This window comes from Corapipo altera, unplaced genomic scaffold (genome assembly GCF_003945725.1).
Source record: "Corapipo altera isolate COAL_440 unplaced genomic scaffold, ASM394572v1 61305, whole genome shotgun sequence".
Taxonomy (NCBI): Eukaryota; Metazoa; Chordata; class Aves; order Passeriformes; family Pipridae; genus Corapipo; species Corapipo altera.
In genome coordinates, this window is record NW_020884909.1 from 6,254,208 (window position 1) to 6,271,149 (window position 16,942).

A 16,942-nucleotide genomic window follows, 5' to 3' on the forward strand; every position below is an offset into this window, starting at 1 on the left:
TAAGATTATGTGAGTAAAAACGTTTAAGATTATGTGAGCAAAAACATTTCATGGATGCAGGAGGGAGATATGATGCAAAAGCAGAGATGAGGTTGCAATATTCTGGGTGAGTCAGGCTATGCTATTTTATGACCTTTCTAGATACTACAAATTCATCCCTGGATAAATTAGATTATTATCTTGATAATCTAGACTGTATAGACTTCTATAATTCTCTCTGTTTAAAAAGCAACATATATACACATTTCAGCATATTATTTAGTTCTAAGACTGGTTTTTCCATAACTAAAAAAGTACATTATATCCATGTATATATTTGCATGCAATTAAGCCAAAAAAAAACCCCCAAACCCTATGACCTTTCTTTGTTAGATGTTCCATTTTGGTGACTGTAAGCTATTTTATAAGACAAATATTTACCCACAAGGGCACTGGCCTTTTTACTGAATTTGCATTGCATTACCAGAATAATAATTCTTCCTAATTCAAAGCCCTGGGGATCTTGGAGCTAATCCTAAAGAACATCATTATATTGAAAGTCCTTGCCGAGATTTCATGTGATATTTGTCCTATTTTTAAGCATGAAATTTTGTCTAGCTGCAGAGTCAAGGACCATCTCATGGGATATTCTTTAGAGATGGGATGCAGCACAAGGAACATTTTTATGCTCACATTAATTTAGTTGGAAGGTCAATATTAACTCAAGGAACTATATAACAAAGAAATCCAACTTATGGACAAGTGACTCTATGGTTGTACTAAAATGTGGAAACAGCATTTGGAATTTAAAGGATGATTTAGGAGAGCTAGAAGGCGGGTTATGAGCCACATAATTTTTAATACAGTTTCTCCATGCATTTTTATTCAAATAAAAGTTGACATGGAGAAGTGGAAGACTGGCTGCATAGTAGATTACTAACTTCCCCTGAAATTTTCTGCCCAGTATAAAAGTTTAGAAATAGGTCTATTTTATCTTAATCATGCCGATTTGCTGTTTTTAAAAGAGTGTAACAAAAGCCTGCATTAATCACCTTTCAAAATACTTTTTAGTATTTTTATTTTAGTTGTTTTCGCTGAGCCTTGGATACATTTTTGTAACACAATTTAGTCCAACTGAGGTTGCATGAAACGAAAACACACCTTACTCTTCCTTCTGTGGTTGAATAAGAGCATTCTTCAAGGGCCAAGGAAGATGATTTAAATAAACAACTAAAGTTCAGAAGCTTCTGGAGCTTAATTAGCATTTCATCTCTATCCCACAGTTATTCATGACACCAAACAGTTCTACATGTCAACCTGCAGAAAATTCCATAGACTCTGAAAAATGCAAGAGCAACATGATGTCTACTGTCTGACCCACAGACACCGGTGTCCTTTTGGATGGAAAACCCTGTTTGTATATTGGGGCTGCTGGACAGTTCGCATGAAGTGGGAAGACAAAGTCTGAACTATTGGGCTGCATCTATTATTGCTAAGTCTGCTGTTTATGCACCTCACAGTAACTAGGTATGTCTTTTTTTGTGCATTGTCATAGTAAATTGTTCCAAAATATAGACAGCCCATACAGAACTGCAGAAGGAGCAGCGATGGAGCCATGGATGTGGCCCTTTAATGCAGCCTTTGCCTTCATTAGTCTTAAGTTTGCTAATAGACCTTCGTTTCTCATACTTGAGAAATAACTTTTCAGTAGTTAACAGTTATTTAGCTTGTTTTGCAAAAATAATTAAAAAAACCCCAACAAAACAAAAACCAACCAACCAACCAAACAAACAAACCCCCACACTTTTAGGATATAGTTTAAATACAATGACTTAAAATTCTTCTGAAGCTCTTTGCCAAATGGAGCTGTTTCCCAGTGTAACCCAACTAGAAACATTAGGACAGTTTAAAGACAGCTCTTGCTCTGGGAAAGTATGAGAAGCAAAATACTGTAAGTGGGTATTTGGGGGTTAAAGAATTTTGGGAAAGCTAGGCTCGATCATATGTTTATATTATAGGTACTCCTATAAGTTGAGAATGTAGTTCTTTAATGACGGTATTAGTAGAATTAAAGCCCACCAGGGACACTGATGGTGCCTTCCCCTGAGGGGCAGCTGATCAGTCAGTCCTGCACTCACTTCGCAAGTGAAGGCAGGCTGCTCATTTTAGTCGCAGGCTCAGGTTCTCCACTACAGGCAGAACGCTTTCCTCCTCCTCCTCCTCCTCCTCCTTCGAGAGAGCACAACTTGTGACGCTTTTGCGGCTGAAAGTGTAAAAAAAAAAAAAAAAAAAAAATCCGGCTGCGAGATAAGTGGGAGGAGGAAGGGCAGCAGGCACAGCGGATGCTCCCGCCGCCCCCCCAGCAGCAGGGGAAGGGCAGGAGCCGGGGGGCAGCGCTGCCTCATTGTCTGGAGCCCCGCGATTCCCGGCTGCCTCCGCCAGGGGTGTGCAGCTCCCGCCGGGAGCCGTGTGCCGGGAGCCGGGCAGCGCAGCCCGAGTTCTCCCGTGACACACCGGAGGAGAGATTGTCTCGCTGCCGCTCCCCGGGGACCGCCGCTGCGGGAGGGGCAGGCAGGTCCGGAGGTGTTCCGTGCGTGTGCGGGGGGATGCGGAGCGCGTCGGGCTGAGGTTGTTCTGGCCCCTGGGAAGCGCTGCGAGAAGAGACAGAAAGAGGCAGCGGGAAGAGGCAGGAGCAGCACTGAAGTACAGAGCAGCTGTTTCCGAATACTCTGATTCTTTTGGGTACCTCAATGAACGTGAACATGGATTCTGTCACGGAAATCTTCTTGAAGCTGCTGTTTCTCCTGTCTGTTCATGACCGGCACATGGTACTGGCAGGGAATAAATGTGAGTATTGCATATGGTTTAAAACTCAATCCGGAGTGTTTTGAAAACTTCTGGGGTATTTTATTTGCATTAGGAGTAAATATTATTTTTGAGACAGGTGTTTATGCTTTGAAATCATGACACCAGGCTGACAGCCTGAAAATGTTCGAAAATCCTTCTGTAGATTTTTGTCATGAATCTATGTACAGAATATTGTTTATAAAGCTTACAGTGTAAGAGTGTCTGAAAACAGCATTTTACTGAGGGATGCATGTTCAGCCCCATTTTCATTTTTGTTTTCTAAGTGCAGCATTTTCCGAGGAATTGTGTCTTACATGGAAATTACTGGCAGACTTCTATTGTGTAGTGTTACAGCCTGGTTTTTAGCAATTGAAAATTTTGAAAGCTGGTATCCACATCTTCTGAATTAAGCTGTCACTCAACTTTAATGGCAATCACAGTGCAGTTCAAAAGCAGTAGAAATACAACAAGGAAAAAATGTGGACAGCAAGAGTTTAAGGTCTCTGCATTCATCATTTAGGGAGTATTGTTCATGCATGAATAAAGAGGAGAATGCTAACTGTTCCAGCAGAAAGTTGTTTGTTTTTTTTTTTTTTAAGTGAGTTAGCCAGTAGGGTGGTATCACAAAATAAAGATAGTGGTTACAGTTTTAAAGGCAGTCTGCTCCCTAGGAGGCAAATTATATATGTATCTGAAAATGCCTGCTTTCAGTGCTGAATTAGATTAATTATCTTTAAATTAAAAAAAAAGAAAATTAAAAACTTACTTACTAAGCAACTAATTTTCAAGGCTTTTATAATGCAGTAATAGATCTCAGTTATTCTTGTTCCATTTGATTCAGGTTGAACAAGCTGAAGGATTTCATTTTGTGTTCTGTGGTAGTACAGTAGCCTAAATGCCAGATGCTCATAACCTGAACTGAACATATTTTCTGCCCTTCCTGTTAAGGCACTGGTTGTGCATCACAGGAATGGGGAGGGCAGGAGCAATGCTTCTGTGGGAAGAAAGTGCATGCCAAAGCAAGGAGGAATGTTCAGGAATAACCTTACAGCCCAGTGGCAAGAGATAGCTCCCTGGAAACATTTGAGCAATGGCAGAGAAGTTTGGAGTGCTCCATGGATCTCTAGTCTAGGGTTTTGCATATGGATGGTTTGTAAACTAAACATGCTCCCATGAGCCAGACACTCACATTGCAGCACCAAAATGATCTTGTGCTGTCATTCAGTAATGATATCTCATTTGATACTCAAGAGCATAGTGTAGCCCTAAACATGAATACTAAGTTCCTCTTGTTAAACACTCTGCTGCAATCCAGTCACAGCTTTAATTCTCTTCATCATTCTGTATTGTACGGTTTATGAATACATCCATTTTCACAAGACCATGATAATTGAATTGCACATTAATAGCATTTGGCACTATGCACAAAACTAAATCAGTTGCTTACAGGGAGGCATATTAAAACCATTGCAAAAAAAGACTTGCATCACACAGCAGAACTGTAGAGCACTAGAGGTCACTCTTACAATTTAGGAAGCAAGGTTTGAGGAAGAGGCTGAAGCTTTCCAAAGCAGGATTCTGAAGGATAAAACAAATCAAGTATGAAATACATCTGCTACTGGCTTTCTCAATACGTGTCAAAAACAGGCCAAAATCAATTCCAGTATCAAATGGTTGAATTGAATGAACAGATTTTTTTCACATATATACTAATATATAGAAATGTATAGTATTTTTATTTAGGAATAAGTCCTATCTCCTATGACAAAACATTCACCTGATCTGAAAATATAAGAACTCTCACCCATGCTACAGGCAAGGGAACTTATTGTAGGAAGAATAAAATTATTTAAATTAAGAACTGAGAGTTAACATATGAAGAGAACTTGGCCAGTCTAATGTATATTATTCATTTTCAATATCTAATCTGGGGGAAAAAAAAATCCCCTTATATATTATTTTTGAAGTGAAAATTTCTGTAGAAGAGTTAGTTTATTTTGGAAGTTTCCATCTCAAGTATCATGGTATAAAATTTGCCAGTGTGTTAGGATTCATAAAACTACCTCAGGAGAAAAGGTTTTTCATAATTACTGATTTCAGTAGATCCATACTGGAGCCATTACCTACCCATGTGAACTTTTTTTACTCCTTTCTTCTTGAAATGTTAAAGAGGAATTGAAATCCTTCTCAATAGGTGGTTTTACTATTGGCATTAGGGTATTTAAACGTGTTTACTAAAACAGGTAAAGCTTGGTTTCCTTTCGTGAATTCTGATGGCTAGATTATCTAGTAGGCTGCCAACCATCAAAGAAAATAGAAAATAGGGGGTTTAAGCTTTCCTCTATGTTAATCTGTTTCTTTTCTTTTAATTTTATGGGTCTTTCTGTAGTCTCAGATCCTGAACACCTAAGTTTTTCTTTGTCCTTCAGGCCAGCTGCCAGTAAGAAAAGACCAAAGTAAAGACCTTTACACTTCACCTTGAAGTGTCAATGCTAGTGTTATGAGGTCCATTGTATAAAGAATATTTCTTGGATCAAAAATTTACCTGTTCAGAATTATTGCTGTCTTAAAAGAACCACGGTGTTTCTCTTTTGAGTAAAACTTTGAAGTTCTTAAGTTGTCTGGAGGTAGCAGACCCTGTCGTCTAGAATATGCAAATTAATTTCTAGGGTCTTATTTTTGAGTTTGTTTGCTTGCCTTGAAAATTAACAGTGACACTTCCAACCAAAAGAGGCAATAATTGGTGCTGAAAACTCAAATATTTTAAAAGTTCTACAGCAGTGCTGCTTAGTGGTTTCCTATGCTTTCTTCCTCCCAAAGAATTGCGCTTCCAAAGCAGTTGAAAGAAGTTTGAAGTGCACTGAGTAAGTAAGTGTATAAGGTCAAGTGTGAGTTTTAAATGAAGTATTAAAGCAAGTACTGCTGTAAGTTTTTTTTTCCACTGGAGCTATGAAACGTTTTTATTTTATTGGGAACTGGCTCTACAGTTGTAAATCAGCAAGTTACTACATCATCCCTTGAAAACCTGCCAGAAATTGGTACTCCAATAGGTGCAGTATTTTTTAAAAAACTCTCTAAAACTGAAGTGTTGCACAAAATGTAATTAAACTCTCTATACACATCAACTCAACTGTGACCAAAAATTATTAAGGTTAATTTTGACAGTGAATGGAAATTAAGAGAACAAATTAGGGACTTTCCATGCAAATTCTCACCTCTTCATACCTACTTCTTTTTGTTAAAACTCTCCAGTTTCACAGAAACTTTTATTAATTCACATTTTGATATATGTACTATGATGATCACAATTTTTATAAATGTGTGTTTATTTTTATTCCTAGTACGACTGCAATTGATATTATTTTTAAATATCAAGGATTTCTTGCTAATGCTAGAATAGAGTACCTCTCTAAAGCTGACAGTGAATGACTATTAATGAAGGTTTTCAGATAGAGGACTGAGTGAATGCATATATTGATTATACTATGAGATGCAAGTCATTGTACATGTAATATCCCTAGGGAAGGGATTACTTGCTACAAGGAAAATACTGTATCTTAATTTAGAAATTAATATCATTTTGATGTTAAATCATGGGTACCAGACAGTTCCGTAGACTAACTGGTAACTTTATGGAATTGCATTAAAAATATACTAAAGTGTTTTTTATCAAAACCAATTTAATTTAAGATGTTGTTCTTTTACCATTAGTTCTTGATTGATGTGAACTGTAGGGAACGAGAAAGTAGACATTTCTTCAATTTTATTTTAGCTTCATTAATATTTATCTTCTGTTTATTATTATCTATCTCTACTATGAGATAGCAATGGAGACCTCATCAGAGATCAGGCCATCCCTGGGCAATTATTTCCATGAATAAAACATTACAGACATCTCTAGTATATTTGGCATGTTTTTAGTACAGTAACATCAAAAGCTTGTATCAACATCAAATCTAAACTAACACCAAGAGAAAAAACTATCAAAAAATTTTTTTTTCAGTCTTTCAAGGCTTAGAATTCACAGAAAGGCCTTGGGTTGATTACACTGAGTGTAATCAACAATTTACATCCCGTTGCTCTAGGCTTTCAAATTCCCATGAACACACTTGTCCCTGAGCTCAGGATGGATAGAGGAAACTTCATCATGACTGAAGGAGAGTGACAGACAAATAATGACACCTCAAAGTAGGACAGACTCAGCCATAGGAATAAAATGCAGTACATTATGTGTAAAATATGTTGTAAGTGCTATTAATAACATTTACTTCATATGTTAGAATCATAGAGTCACAGAATCATAGAATCACAGAATCAGCTGGGTTGGAAGGGACCTCCGAGATCATCAAGTCCAACCCTTGATCCAACCCCGTTGTGATTCCCAACCCATGGCACTGATGCCACATCCAGTCTCACCTTAAAAACCTCCAGGGACGGAGAATCCACCACTTCCCTGGGCAGCCCATTCCAATGGCTGAGCACCCTCTCTGCAAAGAAATTCTTCCTAATATCCAACCTAAACCTCCCCTGGCACAGCTGAAGATCCAGCCCTCTTGTCTTGCTGAGAGTTGCCTGGGAAAAGAGACCAACCCCCACCTGGCTCCCCCCTCCTGTCAGGGAGTTGCAGAGAGTGAGGAGGTCTCCCCTGAGCCTCCTCTTCTCCAGCCTGAACAGCCCCAGCTCCCTCAGCCTCTCCTCACAGCACTTGTGCTCCAGTCCCTTCCCCAGCCTCGTTGCTCTCCTCTGGACCTGCTCCAGCCCCTCAATGTCCTTCCTGAGCTGAGGGGCCCAGAACTGGACACAGCACTCCAGGGGTGGCCTCACCAGCGCTGAGTCCAGGGCAAGAATCGCTTCCTTGGACCTGTTGACCACACTGTTCCTGAGCCAGGCCAGGATCCATTGGCCTTCTTGGCCACCTGGGCACACTCTGGCTCCTGTTCAGCTTCCTGTCAATCCCCACTCCCAGCTCCCTTCCTGCCTGGCTGCTCTCCAGCCACTCTGTCCCAGCCCGTGGGGCTGCAGGGGGTTGTTGTGACCAAAGTGCAGGACCCAGCACTTGCCCTGGTTGAACCTCATTCCGTTGGAATCAGTCCAACTCTCCAGCCTGTCCAGGTCCCTCTGCAGAGCCCTCCTGCCTTCCAGCTGATTGACACTCTCCCCCAGCTTGGTGTCATCTGCAAATTTGCTGATGTGGACTCAATCCCCTCATCTAAATCATCAGTAAAGGTATTAAACAGAACTGGGCCCAACACTGATCCCTGGGGGACACCACTAGTGACCAGATCCCAGCTGGATGCAGCTCCATTCCCCACCACTCTCTGGGCCTGGCCCTCCAGTCAGTTCCTAACCCAGCACAGGGTGCCCTTGTCCTAGCTATGGGCTGCCAGATTTTTCAGGAGTGTGCCGTAGGATGTACTGTATTTTAGTTAAACACCAGTCAGAAGTTCCAGATGAAAGAACTTCTTCACATCTTCAGTCATGACCATTCTGCTTTCCTCCTTGTGTAATAAGTAGATGGAAGCATACATCTATATTCATTCACAAGAAAGACAACCTTTAGCTAAGCTGATGTATCCAATTGCCTACGTCTCTCAAAATCATGCCTCTTTCTCTTTGTTATATATGTGCTCAAGTTTAGTATTTTTTCTGAATATTTCTTCATTGCAGTAGGAAAAAAAACCCAAATAAATAGTTGGTCACACATTTAGAGGATTGTTGGTGTTTAACCCCAGGCATCAATCAAGCACCATGCAGCCAGTCACTCCCCAAACAGCAGGATCAGGGAGAGAATTGGAAAGGTGAGAGCTAGAAAACTTGTGGGTTGAGAAGAGTTGGACTTGATGATCCTTGTGGGTCCCTTCCAACTCAGAATATTTGGGATTCTGTGAATAGGAAGAGCAAAAGCTCTTCACTGCTTCCTGTGGCCAGGCAACTGTTCAGTCATCTCCAGGAGAACAGGGCCCCATCACACCTAATGGTGATTTGGGAAGGCAAAACCCATTACTCCAAATGTCCCCTCCTTCCTCTGCCTTCCCCCAGCTTTATATTATTTATTATTTTTACTAAGCATGATATCATATGGTCTGAAATACCCCTTTGGTCAGATTGGGTCACCTGTCCTGGCTGTGTCTCCTCCCATCTTCCCATGCATCCCCAGTCTCTTCACCAGCATTGGAAGTACCAAAAGCAGAAAACTCCTTAGCTCTGTGTAAGCCCTGCTGAGCAATAACAAAACCATCTCTGTGTTCAGCGCAAATCTAAAACATAGCAACTGTGATGAAAATTAACTCTACCCCAGCCCAGCTCAGCACAGTATCTCGTGTGACGTGCTTGCTAGTATTCTCTACTGATTCAACTTCTGAAAGAACTTCAGCCACCACAATCTCATAGCTTCTAAGAAGTTTTGCTGAGAAAAAAAATAGGCCAAATATCTCCCCCATCCCTTCTCAATCCTGCTACCTCTCCACTCCAAACAAGCCAAAGAACACTTCAATACTCAAGAAGAATTGCGTCTTTCAAATATTTCTTTTCTTTTCTCCCCAAATACACCTATGCTTTGGTGCCACTTGTAGTTCTGAGAGTTTAGGATGCAGCATCACACAGAGTGAGAGCTCTGTTTTGTGGGAATGTTAGAACTGCTCCTCAGTACCTTAATATGCTTATTCCGTGGTAGTTGCTCTCAGCTAACATGGTGAAAACAAGAGGTGGAAGCTGGGAGGTCCATCACTAATTCAAAGGGCTCTCCTTTCTGGAACAATCCAGGTAATTTTTTAAGAATGGTAAAGAAATAACAAGTACAAAAATAGTCTGTCAGTGACTCCAGAAGTACAGATTAGCTTTATTTAAGGTGTTTCTGAAGTGTAAAGTCACAAGTTGCTTTTCCCTCTGGGTTTTCAGTTGTTTTATGAAGGGGAAGGGAAAAGCAGAAAGATAGTTATAACATTGATTGTTATAGGTTTCTCTACAGTTGCTTGTATTTTGTACTGTTAAATGTTTTGGTAGATTGATCTAGTAGTTCTTGAATATAGAATCTCCTTGCAAGTTACAACTTGTAATTTTGGCAGTCAGGGTGTATGCATGACTTCTAAACTAAAAATTGAAGAGATATATGTGTCTCAGTAAACTATATATTATATAAATGTCATTATAATAAAAGCTGCCTCTCTAAATTTGAGAAGTAGCATAAAACATAGAGGAGACACAACATGCTGTCAAGACAAAAATGTTTTGCTTTATTTTTTTTTTGTAAAAAAAAAATGCAACTCTAATGCTAGGGTTAAACTAACTGAAGTTTACTGAAAGTTTAACTCTGCAGTGTTTTGTATCTATGTATTTAATCATTCTTACTTATGTGTCCTGTGTTTGTATATATATATATATGTATGTTTATATATACTATATATATATGGTATATATACCATTAGAGATCAACACTTTTCAATGGAGTATTCTATAGATTGTCTTTCATCAGTTGAAGCTTATGGCAATAATCTCAAATTAAATCTGTGAAGCACAGAGGAGGATTGGTGTCCAATTATTCTGCTTTTCAGAGGAAATTTTTAAGTGCTTACTACAAACTGGTCTGCTATTTTTGGTAGGCAGAATGTTGTGTGGACTTGGAGATAACAATTATCATGTTTATATTTTACTTAATGAGCATTTTCAGTGCAATAATTCAAAAAGTGATTGAAATCCTGGAAACCTCATTATAAGTAGATTAAAATTAGCAGCAACAGAGTTATTGTTTAAATATCATACCCACTTAATAGAGGAGTGAAGAAAACTAGGGTTTTAAATCTCAAAGGATAGAGAAAAAGTATGGTTAGGAGTTCTATACCACTGGGTAGTGGGTCTAATAACTTTTTTATTAAGTCTATCTCATTATTGGACTGTGCTCAGGAAAAAGTTATTGCTTGTTCCTTGCTGTTACTGTGCCTGTTTGTTTCTATAAAATTCTTTTATCAATTTAAATATTTACATATGTGGTCTTGGGGGAAAAGTAGGTTAGAAACAGCATGTTGGAATATTTGAATTAATTGCTTAATATCATTCTTTTTTTCCCAGCTAATAGCTGAAGAAGATCTTGCTCTTTTTCAGATGTTTCTCTGTGCACTTTAAAATCTAAGTAGAAAATGTTTTTTAAAACCTAAATTATTTCTAAAAATATGATTTTATTAATATTTCTTCTGGATTACATTTAAAATTTGCTACCAAAAATCTCCATCTGTATCTGCTTGACCTGTTCAGCATTACTGTGAAAATATATCTTTAAAGAAAATTCTAAATAACGAAAAAAAAAACAAAAACCCTCTCATAAAATATGCAGTTAAACAGGGTACAAAAAGTGTTATTACTCAGATGCCATATAACCTATAAACCTCACCAGGAGAGAAAACAGAACAAGTTCATTTTAAGGAAGGCCTAGGGCAGAGGTTTTGAACACGACAGCAAAAGACCTTCAGAGGGCAACAGGCCTTTTATTAAAGTGATGCTGTAGATGAGGGCCTTCAGTCACTGCAGGCCCACACCAAGACCTTAAACCATCTTGTCCAGGAGCTGCTTTATGCTGATGACACCGCCCTTGTCGCCCACACAGAAGCAGCTCTGCAGCGTTTAACATCCTGCTTTGCAGACACTGCTGAGCTCTTTGGGCTGGAAGTCAGCTTAAAGAAGACACAAGTTCTCCATCAGCCTGTACCTCAGGAAGTCCCACATCATCCCCACATCACCACTGGCCAATCAGAGCTCAAATCAGTCCAGCAGTTTAATTACCTGGGCAGCCTCATCTCCTCAGATGGTGAGATTGATGGAGAGACAGACAACAGGTTAGCAAAGGCATACAGTGCCTTCAGAAAGCTTCATAAAAGAGTTTGGTGAAATAAACACCTGAAGAAAAGTACCAAGATCAGTGTTTACAGAGCCACAGTGCTGTCTGCTCTCTCATATGGATCTGAATCCTGGGTCATCTACAGCCACCACCTGCGACTCCTCGAACGCTTCCATCAACGCTGCCTCCGTACAATCCTAAACATCCACTGCTCAGATTATGGGACCAATCCATCTGTTCTAGAACAAGCAGCAGTCACAAGTATTGAGGCCATGTTGCTGAGAACACAGCTGTGCTGGGCAGGGCACGTCTCCAGGATGAAGGACCAACCACCCCCTCCCTAAGATCTTGCTTTATGGTGAACTTGCCACCGGCTGCCGCAAGAGAGGAGCCCCAAAGAGGAGATCCAAGGACTGCCTGAAACAACATCTCAGCCTTGGCCATATTGATCACCAGAACTGGTCTACTCTGGCCTCCAATCGGGAGGTCTGCAGACACACCATCTATAACGCTGCTGATGCCTTTGAGAACGCAGCAGGGTCACCCTGGAGGAGAAAAGACAACGCAGAAAGAATCGTGTCTTGCAGAATTTACCACCTCAGGAGTCTTTCTGCTGTACCTTTTGCAAGCGGACGTGTCTGTCTCATATTGGCCTTTTTAGCCCCCAGTGTGTTTGTAACAAACGTGGGTAGAGCCCTTCCCAAAACTTCGTTCATGAAACCTGACCATGATTGACATGTAGATGAACTGAGTTGCATACAGGGAGACTGAAACACTTTACTTTAATTCCCCTGCATCATTCCTCTGTATCCTCAGTTACACTAGACTGGATATACTCAACATAGATATTCTGTAATTATCTGAAAGTTTTGAGGGGAGGGGAAAAGTTTTTTTTTCCTTTAGGATTATGAAGTATGGTAGAGATCATGTTTGCAGCTATGAAATATTAATAAGAGAATGCTATTTTGAAGCTGAAAGAAATGTGGAATTAGAAATAATTACATAGCAGCAGAAAAAGGGAGATTTTTACTGCTTCATTTATTAGCAAATATGACTTACTTTTGAGTAACATAATTAACTCTGATGTCTTCTGCAGAGACAGGAAAATCGAGATTTATCTGCCTAAAATTAAAAATATGAAACTTGAATATTTTCTTCTGAGCTAGTTAAGTCCCTTTTTAGTCATAGGAAAGAAAAAATTTATCTTGTACAAAGAAGTCATGCAGAAGATGGAAGGAAGAAATCACATGCAAAGGCGAATTGCAGCATAGAAGTACCATTTGTCTCATTGCTGATTATGACTGAGTCTAAATAGCTAGGACTTCTGTAGGCTTTGTAGAAATTAAAACTAGATTAGATGGGTTCCAGTTCCATCAGAATATCCTTCTCTAAATAAGTGTTAGAGAAGAGTACTGCAGGCTGTACTGACTGTCTTGTTCAGTGGTCACCAGCTATACCCAACAGCATTCCTATTTGCTGATAAGGCTCCCAGAGTCTCCTTTCTCTGTGTTTGGCTAAGCAGGTTCTCCTTGACTTCCCACGGGTTTTGGCTACTCCTATTGCTAATCCCAACAAAAAAATATAGGGACTAAGTGAGGAGCTGGAAATGCTCTACCAGTGAGAGCATCTTTCACTCCTGAAAGCATGAAATAAGCCGGTATTTTGACCATGCACAATGTTCTGGTAAAGTGAAAATCTCATTGAATTAAATAAGCTGGAACTGACTGTTCTGTCCACCTGAGACAGTCTAATCTTTCCACCCCTTTGATAAACCATGATTCAAATTCCATTTTAACCCCAGCCTTGTCAAAATGTGTACCTTTGTTTCTTTTAAAGAAAGTAAAGAGTGAAAGATACTGTTATTAAAAAAAAAACCAAAGCAAACCAGGATCCTACAGCATTTTATTTTTATAAAACATAATAAACCAAATAAAAATATCTTGATACTTTCATGATTACTTTAAAGCCTTCCTACCATCCAGCATCTAATTATGATTCAGAATAGAAAACCTTTTTATGCTTCAAACCAGCGAGTTGTGCCTCTCACTGCAACTTCCCAATCAATGACAGGATGCCTGTCTACTATGCAGCTGTCTAGTTTGCAAATAGTTTTGTAATCATGGTGAGATTTACTTACCATTCTGTTTTTTTAGAAGAATAAACAATCTTTAGTAACTGGTTGGATTTAGTTTTTTTAACCAATGAAAACTAGCCCTGCAACTCAATGTCCTTATTCTTTATAACTAAAAATTCCAGAGAAATCAATAGGAGCTTTACCTAAATAAATAATGAATAAAAGCTTTGGAAAGAAAGAGCTGAATATTCATTCAACGCTGATATGCTGCATGGTTTGACTATAACTGGGTCTCTTCATTTCCTTTCTAAGTAACAGTCCTTTCATTATGCCTTTTTTGGAGGACTCAGATACACAACTGTATAACAAGAAAGAATTAATCATTTGTCCCTCTTGACAAAAAATAAATATGAGAGGAAAAAGACATTTAGAATTTTAGCTAGTTCCTGTGGTCGGAGAATTTATGTGCCTGCAGTGAATAACTACTATGCTGCTTTTCTGAGCCAATGGTAACATTTTTTTAAAAAACTATCAAGATGATTGATTTTGATTTTTGAGGGTGAAATAGCCCCTTTAAACCAAGTTCTTTCAGGAGTATCTGAATGCCATGGAGCACACTGGAGGTTGCTGAGCTCTGCCCTCCAAACTGATAAGGTGTGTTGCAGTAACTCTTATCAGCCTGAGTGTGGAATTCGTTTTTCAGTTGCACCGTGCCAGCATACTCTGGAGCTCCACCATACCCTTCAGAGATTATATGTCTACCCTCAAGCAAAGCCTGTCTCAGAGATGCCTTTTCCACAGAGCAGACATGTCCTCCAGTAATTAAGACTGGAACCAACCAAACTCTTGGAGAAAGGAGGGATCATCATAAAACTTGTTTACAGATACTAACCCATAATTTTACTCCTTACAAGTTTTACATAAAACGTATTTTTAAACATGTTTATGTCACTGAATAAGTTTCTTTCCCCTGCAAAATAGAAGAAGCAGAACCGCAGTGCTTTGTAATCTCATTTCCTAATGTACTTCTTGGAAGATATGGATAGCAGTGATTAGTCTGGCATAAGAGAACTATGACAGGGTGTTTTTCATGGCACAGTGTTGTAAGAATGTTATTCTGACTTCAAGTAAAATGGAATACAGAAGGAATTCAATGACAGATGAATCAGCTGCCAAACCTTTGTTTGATTTTGACAGGCTCCCTGTTACTGTAAGAGACTATGAATGGTATTTTTTCATCTGGGTGAAACTTGCAGTCCATATAACAGTAAATAGGTGTAAAACTCTCAGATGTCCTAGACACAGGTAAGAGATTAAAGGTAGGTGTAGCACTCTTCTGAAGAATCCTTGAAGATATGTCAGGAAACGTGTTTCTTCTGTGGGATATCACCTTTTAGCATCTACTTCCTATATATTGTTAATGTGCTTCAGGGCATGTTGAATTCTTTCCTTTTTTTCTCTTTCTTTCCCAAGGGCTCAAAATACTCAACCTTAAGCTTGTTTTGACTTTTGTGAACAGTCACCATCTCATAGATCATACTTATGCTGTATAGCTGTCCTTTACTCTGTTCTGATTCATTCTCCATGGACAGAAAAACAAAGAATTTAAGAGGTAGAGACTGGAGATGAGGAAGATTAACGTGCAAGTACCCATATGCACATTTCTGTGCTGTCTGCAGTGAAGGGTTGCTATTTTTGAACCCTTTGCAAATTGCCTACGTCTCTTTGTTGGCTTTCTGTGTGTAGCCCAGGAGTGTTAGACGTTGAGTCAGACTGCCCTGAATTTTGAGCAATGGGTAAGTGATGGATTCACAGTTCTGCTGAACTTTGTTATACTCAGAATACTGTGGTAAAAAGTGTGTTTTATCATGGCTGCGTCAGAGCGGGGTGGAAGGGGGGGGGGATGGGGAATCTACCATGGCAAATATGTCTTTTCTTCTACCTCTGCAGTTCCTACTTAGAAATTTGACAACATTTTGCTTCTTGGGAAGGGCAGTAACGTATTCTCTGTGGATATTCTAGATGAGGACAGATTGAGAAATTCTAGCAGAGAATCATCTGATCCGGCTCTCACCTCTAATAAAGTGTGTGTGTGTGACGGAGGTGCTGAAGAGAGTAGTCTCTGTTTTGATGTTTCTAATGTGATTTTGTAATGTCTCAGTGGAAGTGTTTCCAAGATAACACTGCAGGTGTTAAAATTGTACGTTGAGTAGAATCAAATTATGTCAAATTTCAGTGCATGGTTGTGCATACTTGAATATTACGGATTCAGAGACATGATTCAAAAATCTACCAGTGAACTAGGATTAGTAAAATGGTAGTATGATGGATCACAATGGTTTACTTAGGAAATTATGACTATGATGTTCATATTTTCATGTTAACTTCTATAATTATATATATCCATATCTTGCTGAATGCTGTAGTCTCAGCAGATATTTTTTTAATGATAGATTCATCTTTCACACCTGAATTGTTGTTCATGTGATATGATTTACTAATTCCATAGATATTAAATTATTTATATTATTTTTGTGGCTTTAATTAGTGTAGAAGTACATTTGGAAAACAACATCCCAAGCTAGATATGTGTCCTTTTCTCAATAATTCATGATGAATAAATTGTAACACAAAATAATCTCAAACCTGAAAGATCCGTATTCATGGGAATTTTGAAACGTTACTCTCATCCTTCCTACCCTGCCACTTGCCACTAAAGAGGTACGTGTAGGACAAGTTGTGGTGAAGAAGGTGTTCTTCTGACTTTGGAACCCCACTTCTAAAACCATATTAGAACCACATTTGCAGTAATGGACAGTTTCAGTCAGAAAATCAAGATCCTTTCTCAGAATAGAACACTGTAGAATGTTGGTTGTTTCTTAAGCTGTAGCTTGTCATAAAACACAACCAGGTAAAATAGATGATAAATGGCAGTGGGTTGTAATCACTCAGTGTGTTGTCTGCCTGTATAAACTGTGATCTATGTTATAGATATACTTTAATATCTGCCTAAAAACATTTGATAGATTCTTTACCCACTTAAATTTCTTCAAATCAAATAATTCATTGTGATTTTCCCAAAAATTAATCTATCATGACTGAGAAAAGAAATCCTACACCAAACTGTAAAGTATTATCTGAATTAAAACAAGGAATTTCTCATGAAGAAGGAATTCTTATTCCTTCAGACACCAAACAGAAATTTAATTTTCAAG

At 39.0% G+C, this 16,942-nt stretch overlaps 1 protein-coding gene across 1 annotated transcript in view; it reads left to right on the forward strand.

Annotated features, from left to right (window-relative positions):
- The first annotated feature begins 2,379 nt into the window (after positions 1-2,379).
- LOC113951738 (contactin-associated protein-like 4) overlaps positions 2,380-16,942 on the forward strand; it is a 198,394-nt gene continuing 183,831 nt past the window's right edge. Inside the window, exon 1 of the mRNA XM_027653107.1 lies at positions 2,380-2,826. Coding sequence (XP_027508908.1) covers positions 2,730-2,826 — 97 coding nt within the window. The 5' untranslated portion in view covers positions 2,380-2,729. The remainder of the gene's footprint in view (positions 2,827-16,942) is intronic.